General features: G+C 41.8%; 1 protein-coding gene across 4 annotated transcripts in view; it reads left to right on the top strand.

The window, feature by feature from the left end:
- Positions 1 to 1,276: 1,276 nt before the first annotated feature.
- Positions 1,277 to 16,363, top strand: part of FBXO38 (F-box protein 38) — a 35,182-nt gene continuing 20,095 nt past the window's right edge. For 2 of the 4 annotated variants that reach the window (XM_034779309.1, XM_034779307.1), the window contains exons 1-11: positions 1,277 to 1,358; positions 5,800 to 5,988; positions 7,289 to 7,422; positions 8,757 to 8,920; positions 9,403 to 9,568; positions 11,319 to 11,456; positions 11,971 to 12,108; positions 13,160 to 13,253; positions 13,786 to 13,916; positions 14,392 to 14,562; positions 15,943 to 16,085. In XM_034779309.1, coding sequence (XP_034635200.1) covers positions 5,861 to 5,988; positions 7,289 to 7,422; positions 8,757 to 8,920; positions 9,403 to 9,568; positions 11,319 to 11,456; positions 11,971 to 12,108; positions 13,160 to 13,253; positions 13,786 to 13,916; positions 14,392 to 14,562; positions 15,943 to 16,085 — 1,407 coding nt within the window. In that variant the 5' untranslated portion in view covers positions 1,277 to 1,358; positions 5,800 to 5,860. Of the gene's footprint in view, positions 1,359 to 5,799; positions 5,989 to 7,288; positions 7,423 to 8,756; positions 8,921 to 9,402; positions 9,569 to 11,318; positions 11,457 to 11,970; positions 12,109 to 13,159; positions 13,254 to 13,785; positions 13,917 to 14,391; positions 14,563 to 15,942; positions 16,086 to 16,363 lie in introns of those variants that run through there. The other 2 variants (XM_034779308.1, XM_034779310.1) reach the window with 2 other exon arrangements.

The raw sequence follows: 16,363 nt of genomic DNA, 5'->3' as shown, positions 1-16,363 counted from the left end.
TCAATAGCAATTTTCCACTAGGATCAGTTCAAATGGATTGATTAAAATAGATATCCTGAATGAAGAAACACAAATTCCACCAATACATTTTGGCACAGACAACTATCAGGATTGCAATCACTGACTTTGTGGCTGTGTTACAATCTTTGAAGATAATGTATGACCATTTTTCAAGTCAAAGTTGTGTGCTTGATCATGATTTTTACAAACTTATTTATTATTTTTTCACATATAGCTTATATGAAGAAATGTTATACTTCTAGCTATTCATTATTCAAAATTTGCTGCTGAACTTGTAAGAATGGTCACTTAAGTCACATGTTATTGTTTCTGTTCCCATACTAGTTAAACAGTTTGGAACTACTTCTGCTTTTCCTCCAAACAAATGTATCGTGTCACAATCTGAACTTTGTTTCTTGATTAAAAGACTCTCTACAAGCCCCAAATAAAATTCCTTTTTTGTAAACAGACATATGCATAAGGCCTTGCTCAGATGAACGCTTGTGGCAAATGAACAGAAAAGGGCTTGTGCATGGGTGGATTGAAATCTGTAAGGGTACTGTGCACATGTTGCCAGCTGTCCAGTTTTATGGGCTCAGTGGATATTCCATGCAAAAAAATGGATATTCCATTTTTTGTCCCCTAGTGGTAGTGTCTCTACATCCACTGGACTCTCACAATGCACAGGTGAAAATCATGCACAAGCAGGCTTAGACCTAAATCCTCAAAGGTATGTAAGCTCCTAGATGCTTTTGAGGATCTGGGCCTTCCTCTCTTCTCCCCCTCTTTCCCTCTTCCCAGCCAGCCTGGGCCCGGACACTGGGGTTCAGATGTACAACACAATTGCGAGACATCAGATCTGTGCCATGCTCCAACCTGGTCATCTGCCCGCTCCTTGCTGGCCTTGGGCCCTGGGGAGCTGCACTGCCCTGTACCGAGTGGGGGCTGGTGGCTGAGCCTGGGAGGGATGGTACAGGGGACGGATAGGTTTGCTGGTGGCTGTGCCTGCTCTTACAGGGCAGTAAACCTGGCCTCCACCTGTGAGTAGCAGACTGCGGCGGTGCTGGGATTCCTCCTACTCCCTCCCATCGCCCACACAGAGACGCCATTCGCCCGAGGGCAGAGAGGCCACAACCAAGATGGCGGCGATTGGGCTGCAATGGAAATGTGCGCGAAGTGCCACATCCAAGATGGTGGCGCGGGAGGGCCGCAGAGAGGGTTGATTTCCCCAGTTCTGGGTTCAGGGACCGGAAGCGCGGCGGACGCTGGCGGAAGCGGAAGCGCTGGGTGGCCGGAAGTGTCTGTCGGGATTATCCCTCCCCCCCGCAGTCACAATAACAGGCGGCACTGGCGGCCAGGTAAGGGGCGGCGGGGCCGGGAGGGGAGGTTTAGGGTTGCGTGCGGCTGCTCTGGCTCCCCGCACACGCGCCCCCGGGGGCAGGAGGGAGGCGCTGGGCCTGGCCCGGCCCTGTGGAAGGGAAGGGGGAGTGGCGCGTGCCACTGGTGGGCGCCGCGGGAGGGGGCCTGGGCCTGGGATCGCTGGCAGCGATGACCGTTGCGGGCGCTGGGGCCGGCGGCCGTTGTTGCGGGGGTTGGTTGACTGACCTCTCGCCAGGGCCTGCCGCTGGGAATGGGGGAGGGGCCCTTTCCATCGGCAGTGGCCTGGGGGAGACCCGCGGTCCGGGTGACCTTTTCCCTGCTGGGGTGGGTCCCCTCTTCCATGTAGAGGGAGTGTCTTTCTCTCGCTCTCCCCATTCCTTTGGGACTTGCTGCCCTGTCTCCCCACCGGCATGAGGCTGCCCTGGGAGACCCTGTTTCATCCCTCTTGATGCCGTGCTCTGCCTCATCATTCCAAACCTGGGGCAGGTGGAGGTACTCGCTAGTTGCTCCCCCCTTTTTCTTGTGTTTCTTCCTAGTTACTTCAAAGAAAGGGAATTAAACTTGAGTAATGTATCATCACAATATCAAACAGGCCTGAAAAGTAGTGATGTCTCTTCTAAAGTACCACCTGGAAAGGGTTGAAAAATCTACTTACCTCAGAGACAGGATGCAATAGAAAACTTAGTTCACACAAAATAACTTCTAGGAGGATGTTCCCCCTGCCCCTCCCTCCCAAAATATCCCCAAGCAGCAGACCTATTTAATGTGAATAGCAAAGATACACTAGGAGATGGGGATTGGTAATTATCTATCTTGCATTGCCTTTCGCCTACTGCACTAAACAAAAATTGACAGACATTCTTTAGGATCAGCTTATGGAATCCAGATACAGGAATGCCAGAGAAGATAGCATGTGGTTATTGTCTCAAGTGGTACTTATTAAGTAGTCCCTGGTGTCAGCATATATTTGCTCCCCCTGTCTTCCAGGTCAGTGCTACTATGTCTACTGATGAAACCAAGTTTTACAATACTCAGACCAGCAGTTTGATCTGGGTTGTATTCTGCTTTGCAAACTGTCAACAGAATTGACAGCTCACTGATTCCACAATTGCTGTTGTTTTTGAAATGGCTCAGTTTGATTTCCAAAAGGAGGCTAAGCTGACAGTTCTGGTTGTTACAAATCAGAACAGGAGTTTTCTAAACTTCTCAAGTTGAACACACAAGTCATGAGAATATAACACATCAAACCATTGTTCATGTAGGATCAGTTTTTTTACCTTAATTATATTAAATTGAGAAGAATAAAATTCTCTGCATTTTCTGCCTGCTTTGTTTAAATATCGAAGGAATATGTATGGATTGTTTAGAAGAGTCATTTGTTCTAAAACAGTAGAACTAAAATAGTGAGAATGTCAGTTTTAAAAACTTGTATGTAGAGACTTATTCCCTACAATCATTGCCAGATGCCCCACACACTGCTCTATGAAGATTACATAGTTCTGGGAGACCGGGTATTTTGTGTCTCAGTGAGGAGATCTAATTCAAAGCACAGTCATCACTAGAGAAAAGTCTGGAGCAGCTCATGTAGACTAACTTATACCTTTAGATTTTCTGCACTGGACTCCCACAGGTGGAGGTGTCTCTTTTACTTCTCTGTGGAGCTCTTCCCTGTTTTCCTCCTCCACTTCAAACCACTGACTTACCTTCTACTTGACTTAAATCTTCCTTTTCATGCGTTATCGTATATCAGACACTCTTTTTACCTTGAAATATCCTAAACTCTGTATAAAACTAAAATGTTTTCCATTCTCTGCTGCTGTCTGTCTGTCCTCCAACTGCAGGAGTATGGTGAAATTCACTTGGAATCCATATAACATAGCAAAACTTGGATACCCATTTATAAAAATCTGTACCAAAGTCCCCCAGTGTCTCTGGATCCTGTTTGGGAAATCTTGTCTTAAAGATGTGCTGGGTGGCTCAGTTGGGATCCTGATCCTTGCCTGTTGGTTGGTGATAAAATATTTAGTTGGCCTGTGCGTTCCTCTTTTTATGGAGGTGTAAAGAGTGTGTGATTTCATGGGCCTGTGTGAGAACAGTACTATGATTTTATAGTTACAGAGATGCTTATATTTAGAAGGCTTTAAAAAAGGATCCTGTCACATTAAAAATCATACAATTAAAGTAGATTTGTTACAAACAACCTTAATATTAATCTGACAGTTTTATAACCTAATCTTCCTTGGTTATGTTATGTATTTACTACATGCAGTAATCTACCAGGTGGGGCAAAATAAATAGAATAATCTCACATTTGTTTATGGGTAATTTCTAGTCAATTTCACTCTCTTGTACACTTGAACAATGCTGCAATATTTCAATTGAAAATATTATAATGGAGGGATATATAAACAAACATTTCTGTTGATATTGGGATTTGTAAAAGCTAAGTTTTGTAAAACCTACAGTATATGTAGGGCCAAATATCCCTTAACAATATCTCTTGAGGGGAAGGAGGTTGGTATTACCTTGGTGTGTGTTGTTTGATTTCAAAATTTAGAATGCTGACAAATTAGCTATTAAATGAAACCTTTTTCCATCATTCGATCTCAATGATGTTCATAACGTTTTGAGGTTTTCGATCTGATGCAAAACTTGCATTTGGTGAACACAGTTTTTCTCTAATCTGTTATAAGATGCTCTTTATATGCCCATCAGCCTGCCTTTGAAATATATTTACTTCAGGTTAGGACAATTTATCAGTGCTTTACCCTTCAGTCCTTTTTAAATCTATTCTCCCTCATCTACTACTTGACCAAAGAAGGAAGAGAACCAAGATCAGTTAAATGAACTGGTTGTGAGCAGCTAAAGACCCCGGGTATTGGGAATATAAAGAATGAGGGGAAACCATGGAATGTACTATTTGTATTGTGGCTATTGCTAGAATCACAGTAGAAATACAATATGTAGTTAAATGATAACATTTAATATCAACATATAGTGTTTTGTAACATTAACCACAATGTTTGCAACAGATGATTTTGATAATTTCGTATTTTTACACACTCGGTTGCAATTTTCCATGTTTAGTCTCAACCAAAAGATGAATTTTAGTTTGTGGAAAACTGAAGAAAAATCTGTTACTGCATATTGTGAAGCTAGGAAACACATTTCCTACAAAACACTTATCACAGAGAAATGATGAAAGTTGACACTTTACATGTTAGAGGACACAATCCACTTAAAATCTAGTCAGCTTAAAAAAGTTAACTCAAAGTATCTTCATGTCCACCTGCCCTGAGTCTTCCTGCCAATTATTGGTTGTTGTACAATCATTTTCTTGTTGTGGGAAAGACCCCCACAAATAGTTTTGTATTAATTGAATTAAATTGAACAAAATAATCTTTCATAAAAATAATAATTTACCATCATGATCAGGAGAAAATATAGGCTATCCAAAACTTGTGTATATCACAGTTTTGGAGTCTTTACACAATTTTTGTTGCCGTCTGGAAATTCTGAACTTTCATTACTAAAATGTTTTCATCTCTTTGTGTTGAAAGTTAAATCCATGACAGAGTTAACTGGTTTAACAATTCTCTGTCAACGTAACCGTCCAGAAAACGGTCTTGAACTAAACAGCAGCAGTAGCAAGGATGTGAACTCTTCCTACCTCATGCCATTCATCTCTGTGAGGTGTCAACTTAGGGGTTATTAAACATGGCACTTTTTCTTTAAAACTAAACAAATGGATGCCAAAACTGCTAACATTTGGTTTGGATTATTTCAGTAGCAGAAAATTGCACATTAGATATAAAATTATGGTGAAACAACATTTACAGAAATATAGTAAGCTACAAATTTAACAATAAAAATAGAGAGAGATTAAATGTATGCAGCATTGCTGAGTTAAGAACTTTAAGCAATATTGTAAGAGCCTTTCCTTTTTAGGACAGAATAATTTCCTTTTGGATTGGACCTAGTACACTGAAATGTGTCCACTTTGGTTAGTAATTGCCTGATCTATTTTTCCATGAGATGTCTTTGCTCATTGATATGTGGATGGCAATTCCAGAGACATTTTATTGTTTTCTAAATTAGAAAAAGGCTACTACAGAAGCGACTTATAATTAAATTACTGGGATATTTACATAAGAGATCCAGGTGGTATTCTGTTTACTAATTTTACTTAGTTCAAAGAGACTTTCTAGTTAGTCTTCATTCATTTGTCTGGAATTTTTTTCCGGTTTCATACACAAAGCAGATTGATTTATATCTTGCCAGAACAATCCTTCCACTTTTTAGTTGATTCATTTGGATAATGGCATTCTAGAGTTAATTTTTAGTGGCAGAATTTGTTGAGTCCTTCTGTAAACTAATGTTCATTACTCTGTACCCTTTCTCCCACCTTTTGTCTTTCAGTTGCACTGAATTTGTATAACATTGTAAAAATTGATCCTTTTAATCAGAAATCATTGCAAATATGGGGCCTCGACGGAAAAATGTGAAACCGTGCTGCATGAGTAGGGAAGTCTCTGAAACTACCAAACTAGATGAGCCAAAAGATTATATGAACCAGCTCTCACATGAAGTACTTTGCCATATCTTTAGGTAAGAAGCTGTATTTTTTGTCTCCCCATCCCTTCCACTTTGGTATCTGTGAATAAAAATCAAATGACAGGCATTCAGAAAATACTAGCTGTACCACCAGTACAGATGGGAATTAAATTTAGACCTCAGTATTTGTGGATGAGGTTTTGCTGGACAATACAAAGGAAATGTATGGAATTTCTTTCTTGTGGAACTCTACCTTTATTTGTTTTGTTAAAACTAAGCACATAGGTGGCACTATATAAGTTACCTCTCCAGAGAAACATGCTTCATATTCCTTGATGTAGTCACGTACCCTGAAAACTAACTTATGTGAAAATTGCTATTAGTATCATGTAGAAGCAAGCAAAAGAGCAGAGAAACATTATATCTTTTATTTTTTAAGTTAAGCTTGACTAAAAAAAGTCTGCAAGTGTACACTGATGACAGATAACAATTTGCCTTATAATATTCATTCTATCTTTGTATACCTTGTAGATGAATGTCTAAAATTTGTTGCATATCTTTGTTTCACTCGTACAGATTCCTGTACTATTAGCACTGCAGTCTTGCTGTTCAATCTTTCCTACAGGTTTTATGCATGATCGTGCTCAAAGGTGTGCAGCCATGCACTACAATGTCTCTGATAAAATTCAATTACTGTGCATACATTACAAGAGATGCAGTGATGCATGTCTGGGTATATTGGAGCAGCATTGACCCTGCCACTGAGAGTTTTAGTCAAATGCTTCATTCCATTTTAAAAATAAATGGAATACTCTAACTACAATTTTACATTATTCAAAGTCTAAGAGTATCTGTGACTGGCATGTCAATATCTTGCTGACAAGTTTAAAATGTCACACAGATTGCAAGTATGTTTGTGGGGCTAATGCAGTGGCAGCTGCTGCTAAACGGATCCCAATTTACAATGAACTAGAGAATTAGAATGCACACTTTAAAGCTATAAAGTTTCCGGATCTCCGTGAATGGCAACTTTGCAAGAAATGAAATAGGTCCTACATGTTCTAAAGCATCCCAGAGTCTCCCGTCTCTACCTCAGACCCTTATCGACATGACAAGGCTACTGTTCTGTTTTTTACCTTAAGTGCATTGGCTGCCTGATGAACAAAATGCAACCCCTTCTGCCTAGCCACATTACATAGGTTGCTACAGTACTATCTGAAAAATCTCATTTGAATCCATACTTTTCTAGATGTTAGGAACGTCTGGGTTTGTAGAGTAATTCTCTGGATGTTATTTGGTATGAGAGAAAATGAACTAAAGTCTTTGATGAACAGAGTTTCTTTCCATCCCAAAGGTACCTTCCCCTGCAGGATATCATGTGCATGGAATGTCTCTCCCGGAAGCTGAAGGAAGCGGTGACTCTGTACCTGAGAGTGGTGAAGGTCGTGGACCTCTGTGCAGGCCGCTGGTGGGAATACATGCCCACTGGTAAGTAGTACACTTCATGTGGGTATTATGTTAATGAGGTATTGATGAGACCTAGCTGAGCTGATATCATTTATACACAGACATAAGGGATGGGCTTTTTGAAAGCAGCCAAGAAAGGTAAGTGCTTACCGCTCACTGACTTTCAGTGGTACACCTCTATCTTGATATAACGCTGTCCTCGGGAGTCAAAAAATCTTATCGCGTTATAGGTGAAACCGCGTTATATCGAACTTGCTTTGATCCGCCCGAGTGCGCAGCCCCGCCCTCCCCCCGCCCCCAGAGTACTGCTTTACTGCGTTCAGAATTCATGTTATATCGGGTCGCGTTATATCGGGGTAGAGGTGTAGTTGGTGCCTTCCTCCCTTCAGTACTTTTGAAAACCCTGCCTGTATGTGTGTTGAATACTACGATGATGAAAATGGGGCTGCTCTGTAACAACTTATAAATAATGTATGTTTGTTGTAAGGGGGTTTACTGTATGAATACATGGGGTAATTCCAGAAGAAGCTGTTTGCACGCAGGTAAGAAAGAGTACGACTTCATCTGCCAACGCTTCAAGGTCAGTGCAAGAGCCATTCACTTGGAGGTTCTACCTCCACCCCCTTGCTGAGCTCACCCATTGAATTTGTCAGGGGTGGGAGGAGCAAGCTTCTGAACAGTAAGAACTGCACTGGATTTAAAGATACACTGGGGATGAGGGAGAGGAGAGCTATGGTGAGTGACACTCCAGAGGTTGCAGTGTCTGGGAAGTTAGACTAACAGGGGTTCCTGTCAGGAGGATGTCGAGATGAGAGATCCATGTATACAGACTGTTTATTGTTTTAAAATCCTTTTTCTCTTGTATTTTGTTCCGACTGTTATGACTAATCAGTACTTTGGTTTAAGAAGGCTGTCTGATTACTGTATTCACCGCTGGGCACAGATTCTCAAAGGGAAAAACTACAGGTACCAAAACCCTCAGGCCTGCTGGGTTAGCACTGTTGATACATGGGGTCCTGTAGACCAGGGCCTCATCTAAGAGTGGGAGAATAATGGGATTCCCCCCCAGGGGAAGATAAATGGATGAGGCCTGACACTGAGAGAGGACAGAAATGCAGCTAGCCCTGTAGTTTTGACAGCTGCCCTGAATGATATAAAGGCAACAGAACATATAGAATATTAGTTCATAGAAGCCGGGGATGGAAACCATCTATTATATCATCTACTACCTCTTCTGGCATCGGAGGGCTGAGGAATTTTCTTTTACTATACACAGAGAATTGCAGCATAAGTTCTGTCCGTACAGCTAGATGTTTACTGTCACAAGAAATTCAAAACTTGTGTCCTCCTCATAGGTTTCACTGATTCCAGTTTCCTAACGTTGCTGAGGAAGATGCCAGACATTGAACAACTCTATGGTCTTCACCCCAGGTACCTTGAAAGGCGCAGAGTCCGTGGCCATGAAGCTTTCAGCATTCCTGGAGTGCTAGAGGCCTTGCAGGCCTGCCCAAATCTGCTGGTAAGTGTGCAGGTTGAAAAGATAAATGCCTTTCATCAGTTGATATTATGATCCTTGATAAAGCTGCAGAGGAAATAGATGGTTGGGATAAAAAACTCAATGTTGTATCTTCTTGCTAGGATGCAGTAGTGTGCATTTAATCCTTGTCTTGCTTTGATGGCAGCTGAAGTAAACGTTTACAAAATGTGCTGCTAGTTTACAAGTGGGTGCTGGTTTTTTTGTAGTCACTTCAATGGGAGTTACAGGTACTCAGCATCTCTCAAGATCAGGCCATGAATTACAGCAGCATTGCAGCTAATTAAGTAGTTTCCTATGACCACTTCTGCTTTTAAGGCAAATGGCTCTGCAAATTTCAAGTAAATTAATGCATTGCATCAAGCTCTGAGCATTACCGAGAAGTTTACTTGGTTAAGAGAAATATTATTGTTGCTTAATATGGTAATTGGACCCTTACCTTTGCTTACTGTTGTACTTTTATCCAGGGTGTTGAGACCTCTCATTTGGAGCTGGTGGAAGCCATTTGGACATACATGCCACAAGTTCATATTTTAGGGAAGTTTCGTAATCGTAATGGTGCTTTTCCAATCCCGCCTGAAAACAAACTGAAAATTCCTATAGGAGCTAAAATTCAGACATTACACTTAGTAGGTAAGAGTTTATTGGTGAAGTAGTTGCCATAAATACAAATGAACTTAAAAGATTTGAAATGCTGCATAATCTGGAACCTATGTTTGACTCTAGGCCAGCAGAGGTCCAGAGCGCAAACTCCAGTGTGACTGTGTTGACAGATGATGGTGAACATAGGCGCAGATTCCATGGGTGCTCCAGGGCTGGAGCATCCACGGAAAAAAATTGGTGGGTGCTCAGCACCCACCGGCAGTTCCCCCCCCAGCTTACCTCCACTTCCTCTGTGAACGCGCCGCCGCGTCCTGCTTCTCCCCCCTCCCTCCCAGCGCTTGCGCCGCAAAACAGCTGATTCGCAGAGTGGGGAGGGAGGGGAATGTGGCGTGCTGGGGGAAGAGGCAGGGCCAGGGCAGGGATTTGGGGAAGGGATCCAATGGGGCAGGGAGGGGGCAGAGTTAGGGCGGGGATTTTGGGAATGGGGGTGGGGACGGAGCGGGGAAAGGGGTTGGGGGCGCGGGCACCCACCGGCGCTGGAGAAAGTTGGTGCCGATGGTGGTGAATTCCCAGTTCAAGGGCCCATAGTTTTTGAAGTGTTCCATTTGCTCTTGGGGCGCAATCTGTAGAGATGGGTGTAAGTGCCCGCCATCAAAGTCAAAATCATTTACCCTGAGAGATGTGTTGTTAGACACTAAAAATCATGGACTGATTAGAGACACTGGATTAATGGTTTATTACAACAATCTCTAACCCACTTTACAATCCCTACCCTCCTGCTTCTCCCCCACCCTTAATGACTGGACGGGTGTTAACAGGCCACTTCACTTGTATGGTCCCTTGAAATATGTGTTAACTATGTATGCTAAACAATCTGTTCCATCTTGAATTTAGCTGTGACCACTCTGAGGGTTTGTCTACACTTCAAAGGCTGTAGCAGTGCCACTGTAACACTTCAGTGAAGTTGCTACTTATGCCGACGCTAGGGTTTCTCCTGTTAGTGTAGGTAATTTACTTCCCCAAGAGGCAGTAGTTATGTCGACCAGAGAAGCCCTCCTGTCAACATAGTGCTGCCTACACCAGGAGTTAGGTCGGTATAACTGCGTCGCTTCAGAGGTGGATATTCCGCACCGCTGAGTGACGTAGTTATATCGACATAAGTTGCTTGTGTAGACACAGCCTGAGGGAGTTTCCCAGACCTGAAGAAGAGCTCTGTGTAAACTCGAAAGCTTGACTCTCAGCAACAGAAATTGGTCCAATAAAAGATATCACCTCACCCATCTGGTTTTTCTAATTACCCTGAGCCCTGGTCTACTCTACAGAATTAGGTCGACACAAGGCAGCTTATATTGACCTAACTCTGTAAGTGTTTATACTAAAATTCCTCTCCAGCTGACGTAACTCGCCCACTACACCAACTTAATAACTCCACCTCCATGAGAGGCGTAGAATCAGTATTGATGTAATTAGGTTGACGCAGTGTCAGTATAGACACTGCATTGCTTACATTGACTGTTGCTGGCTTTCAGAAGCTGTCCCACATTGACAGTTCAAACAGTACAAATGCTCCTGGTGAGGATGTGCACAGCCAACACAAGGAGCAAACTGTAGACACGCACAAACGATGTAATTTCTGTGGCAGCTGTATGCCGACCTAACTTAGGTTGACTTAATTTTGTAGTGTAGACGTGCCCTGAGAGATTCATTCTACAATTGACATCTGAAAGTTTGTTTAATGTGGGACCTGATTTGATTTTGTTGTTGTTGTTCTGTATTTTAGGGGTAAATGTCCCTGAAATTCCTTGTATCCCAATGCTGAGGCATCTTTATTTGAAGTGGGTGAGGCTCACCAAACCACAGCCGTTTAAAGATTTTCTTTGTATCAGCTTACGCACTTTTGTCATGAGGAACTGTGCAGGTAAGAGAAAAGAGAATCCTTCTGGGGAAGGGATGCGTCTATATGGGAAAAAACTAGTACCTATACTAATGATATTGCAACTGCATTAGTGCTAGACTACTAAAGGACACTAGCTCAGAACAGTTTTCATAACATGATGGTAAAAAATGCCTTAGCCCTGTCTACCATAGCACTTACACCTGTACAGCTGCACCATTGCTGGCAGTTGCTGTAGTAAGTATACTAAGTTTTCTAATGCAGATAAGGTCTTGGGATTGCCCATCATGCAGTACTCCAGAAGCAATCAAAGGCTTTATTTCATGTTCCATATTGAGAAAAAAATATCCTATGCTGTATTGAGTTGTTACATTAATAGGAGAACACCTCTAGTTCTTAGTTCTGATTACTTGCTGAACTGAGCACATGCAGGTTGGCGTATCTGATGGCTGCATTATTTGGATGATATGTTCAATATAATTAAATAAGCCACTTTCTGTGTATATGTTCCCTATCAGAAGATTCTTTTTCTCTGCAGGACCCACAAATTCTTTGAAATATGTCCCTTTAGTGACGGGTTTGGCTTCTGCCCGAAACCTGGAGCATTTAGAACTGGTTCGAGTTCCTTTTCTTGGAGGACTTATCCAGCATGTTGTAGAAGATAGCTGGAGATCAGGTATACAACTTCCTACTGCCTGGAAGAATAGAACAAAATTACCTAGGGCACCTGATGGGTAACGCTCTTATTCTACAGTTTGTTCTTTCACTAGTATGCTTTTAGCTGTGTTCAAAGGGTGTTAATAATGGACTTCTATTTTATTTTGGATATTGTTTTAATCTTATATGTATAACTATATGCTTTAGTGACGCATTTTTGTATACTAATACTGAAAACAAATAAAAGCTAAGTTAAATTGAAATTATATATTTCTATAACAATGGAAACTATTAAAGAATTGCTACCTTTTGACATTCCAACCAAATGTCAGTCTTTACTGTCATTTCACTTTCTAGAGCAGGGGTGGGCAACCTGTGGCTCCGGAGCCACATGTGGCTCTTCAGAAGTTAATATGCGGCTCCTTGTTTAGGCACCGACTCTGGGGCTGGAGCTACAGGTGCCAAATTTCCAATGTGCCGGGGGGTGCTCACTGCTCAACCCCTGGCTCAGCCACAGGCCCTGCCCCCACTCCTGCCCCCTCCCCTGAGCCTGCCGTGCCCTCGCTCCTTCCCCTCACCTCCAGAGCCTCCTGCACGCTACTAAACAGCTGATCGGGAGGTGCAGGGAGGGAGAGGCGCTGATCAGCGGAGTTGTCGGTGGACGGGAGGCGCTGGGAGCTGGCAGCGGGGGGAGGGGGAAGCTGATGGGAGGCTGCTGACTTATTACTGTGGCTCTTTGGCAATGTATATTGATAAATTCTGGCTCCTTCTCAGGCTCAGGTTGGCCACCTCCATTCTAGAGGGGAGAAGTGGCAGAAATAATTTGGAAGAAGGTCACTTTTAATTTTTTAAAAAATAGCTTCTTGAGAAGCTTCTGTTGTGATAGTCAGGGCTACCTCCTACCAGTAGGTGTCAACATAGGGAAGCTTATATTAATTTGCTTAAAAATGGCATGTATTCTTGTTAATTGCAATAGTGCATTGGTAAAATAACACCAGGAAAATGAGTAATGTTTTAATGCCACAACCCATTCACTAAAGTGAAATTTTGCTTTTCTTTCCCCTTATCAGGTGGTTTTAGGAATTTGCACACTATAGTTTTGGGAGCTTGCAAGAATGCTCTTGAAGTGGATCTTGGCTACCTCATCATAACTGCTGCACGAAGGTACTTGCCTTCCCCAGCCGTTGTCTTTCCTTTCTGGTTTCTCTCTCTTCAAATCACAGTTGTTTAGGTAACTTAATAAATTCCCAATGTTTGAAGAACAAGATGTTTTAAATGTTTAAGAGAAAACCCATGTGAACTTTTACAATCTATAATAAGAATACCAAATGGCTAGAGGAAAGGACTGGGACTTACCATGCCTGGGTTCTGTTATTAGGTCTGTCACTGACTTGTTCTGTGGCCTGAGCCAAGTCACTGCACTTTGTCATCTGTAAAATGAGTATAATAGTATTTTCCTCACATGTGTGTATGAGGCTTAATTAGTGTTTATAAATTGCTTGAAGTTCCTCGCTGTATAACTGCAAAATACTGTCACTGAAGGATACAGGTATCCACTGGATTTCACCATTGTCAAATAAATGTTTTCATTTTACTGCCTAGAGTGGAACAGAGGCATTCACTCAGATGTTTTCTGTACTAAACAGTGCTTTGTTGCATCTCACCTTGAATGTGAACTGTACTTGATTGCTTTTAGGTTGCATGAAGTGCGAATTCAACCTTCCCTGACCAAAGATGGTGTCTTTTCTGCACTGAAGATGGCAGAACTGGAGTTCCCACAGTTTGAAACCCTTCATCTGGGATATGTTGATGAGTTTTTGCTACAATGTATGAACATTTTTTAAAAAAATTCTTAAATTACCTGTTGTCAAGTATCAGGGGGTAGCCGTGTTAGTCTGTATCTACAAAAACAACAAAGAGTCTGGTGGCACCTTAAAGACTAACAGATTTGTTTGGGCATAAGCTTTCGTGAGTAAAAACCTCACTTCTTAAATTACCTGGTGAGGGTTAAGGTTAGGATAATGCAAATTGATAGTTTTGGTGTATTTTTCTAAGACTTGCTTTTAAAAGAATATAAATAATTATTGCTCTTGAATCTTGTGTCGTATAGTTAGATATGTTTCTTCTGTACCCCCTGAAACTTCCATTGTAACTGGACAGAGACTTTGCTTTGTCTAATGAAAGTAATATTCTGGTCTTTGTGTCAAATGGGATTACAGTATGGAATTCAGAAAAGGCTTATCTAAAAGGCTGCAACTTCTGAAGCGGCAGATTGCTGAAATCTTCTATTGTCTTTCTATAGGCAAAATGACTAATGGGGACTTGGTAAAGTATGGCTTGGCTGATGTGGTTGAAAATCCAGGAATCATCACAGACATTGGAATGAAGGCTGTAAATGAAGTATTCTCTTGCATCAAGTATCTGGTCGTGTACAACTGCCCACATCTGCACAACCCAAACAATTGGATCACAGGTATTGAATGCTTTTGGAAGATACAGTGTGAACGCCTCACATCAGGATGAAGATTTGTAGTTAAACTCCTTTCAGTAAATGAACATCATAATCCTGCAATTTAAGGAAACATTTGAGACCAAGAAATGGTCAGATTTTTTTTTAAAGATTTGGTAGTTGAATGTCATGCCTTCTGTGTGTGTGTGTGTATAATGTATACACACAAGCAGAATATTGTTAATTTGCACTGTAGATTGGTATAGTAGTTAGGAATGATTGATGTTTGCAAATTAGTAAGTGAGAAATATAGTGGAATAGTGCATCATATAAAATAACGTACCCATTTAATATGGATAGTCCAATTCAAAAGTGTTCACGATGCTTCATTGTGCTTGAACTCTGACTTTTCAGGACCACATCTGGTGATGAGAGTATATTTTCGTCTCTATCACTGATTCTACTCTGGTCCCCTTTCCTGAGAGTTGACGAGAGTGCAAATTAGTGCTAATTACGATAGTGATTCCTGTGATTGCAGATCCTTGTCTATTATGAGCTAGACTGAGACTACAAATGCTTTTCATATAGGTCGTGAACAGTCATTATAGATGTTGGCTGTATTCAGACTGGTTACAGAATGATGAAAGTAACACAGTTAGCGGACACCAGAATTATCCCTTTCCCCAGTCGGCGTCATTTTAAAATACTGGTAGGGCAAAGAAAACCCCAAACAGAGAGAGAGAGAGCCCTAATAATGATGGAAGGTTTTCCATAATTCTGCTAACTATTGTCCCACGATAAACAAATATGGAGATGCAGATATTTGGAACCCCAATGATGCTGATAAACTTCAACTGTCAGAGCGGTGGTAATGGAAGGCTAACTGTCTCAAATCTGCAAAAGTTCTAATAGACTCATAGACTTTAAGGTCAGAAGGGACCATTTTGATCATCTGGTCTGACCCCCTGCATGATGCAGGCCACAAAGCCGTCCCTACCCTTTCACTTGACTCTGCTGTTGAAGTCCCCAAATCCTGTGGCTTAGAGACTTCAATTGGCAGAGAATCCTCCCGCTAGCGATCCCTGCCCCATGCTGCAGAGGAAGGCGAAAAACCTCCAGGGCCTCTGCCAATCTACCCTGGAGGAAAATTCCTTCCCGACCCCAAATACGGCAATCAGTAAAACCCCGAGCATGTAGGCAAGATTCTCCAGCCAGACCCTTGTTAGCCATTATACTATTTACCTGCCATGGCACGGTATTCCTTTGACTAAAATCATGTTTTTCCATTAAACCATTCGCTCCATAAAGTTATCTAGCTTAATCTTAAAAAACCAGACAGGTCCTTCCCCCCAAGATAAGAGGCTTGAAATCCTTCAAGGAGCATATATCTCTCTCCTTCCACAGATCATTCAAGATGGACCCGGCTAGTTGACCTCACCCTGGTGCGATGCCATGCAATAAAGCTAGATTCTTTTAGTCAGTTCATTGAATTACTGCCAAGCTTGGAGTTTATCTCTCTGGACCAGATGTTCCGGGAACCTCCTAAGGTACATTTTGAGGTTTGGTTTTTTAAATTGTTGCTAGGGCATCTGAAATATACCAGAGTTCTGTTAAGGTACATGTTTTTTATAGTTATAATTAATTAAATAGTTCAGTGAGTGACTTAGGAATACGATTGCCATGAAAGATGTTTCTCTAAAAGATATGCTCTGAAGTTTTATGCTTATATTATGCAGGTCAATCTAGAGTATCACAGTTTTCCCTGCTGGCCTTATGATCTATGAATCTGTGAAATTCAATGAAGAACAGTTGTATCCATTTGCAG

This window comes from Trachemys scripta, chromosome 8 (assembly GCF_013100865.1).
Source record: "Trachemys scripta elegans isolate TJP31775 chromosome 8, CAS_Tse_1.0, whole genome shotgun sequence".
Classification (NCBI taxonomy): Eukaryota; Metazoa; Chordata; order Testudines; family Emydidae; genus Trachemys; species Trachemys scripta.
This window is presented reverse-complemented; position numbering and strand designations above follow the sequence as displayed.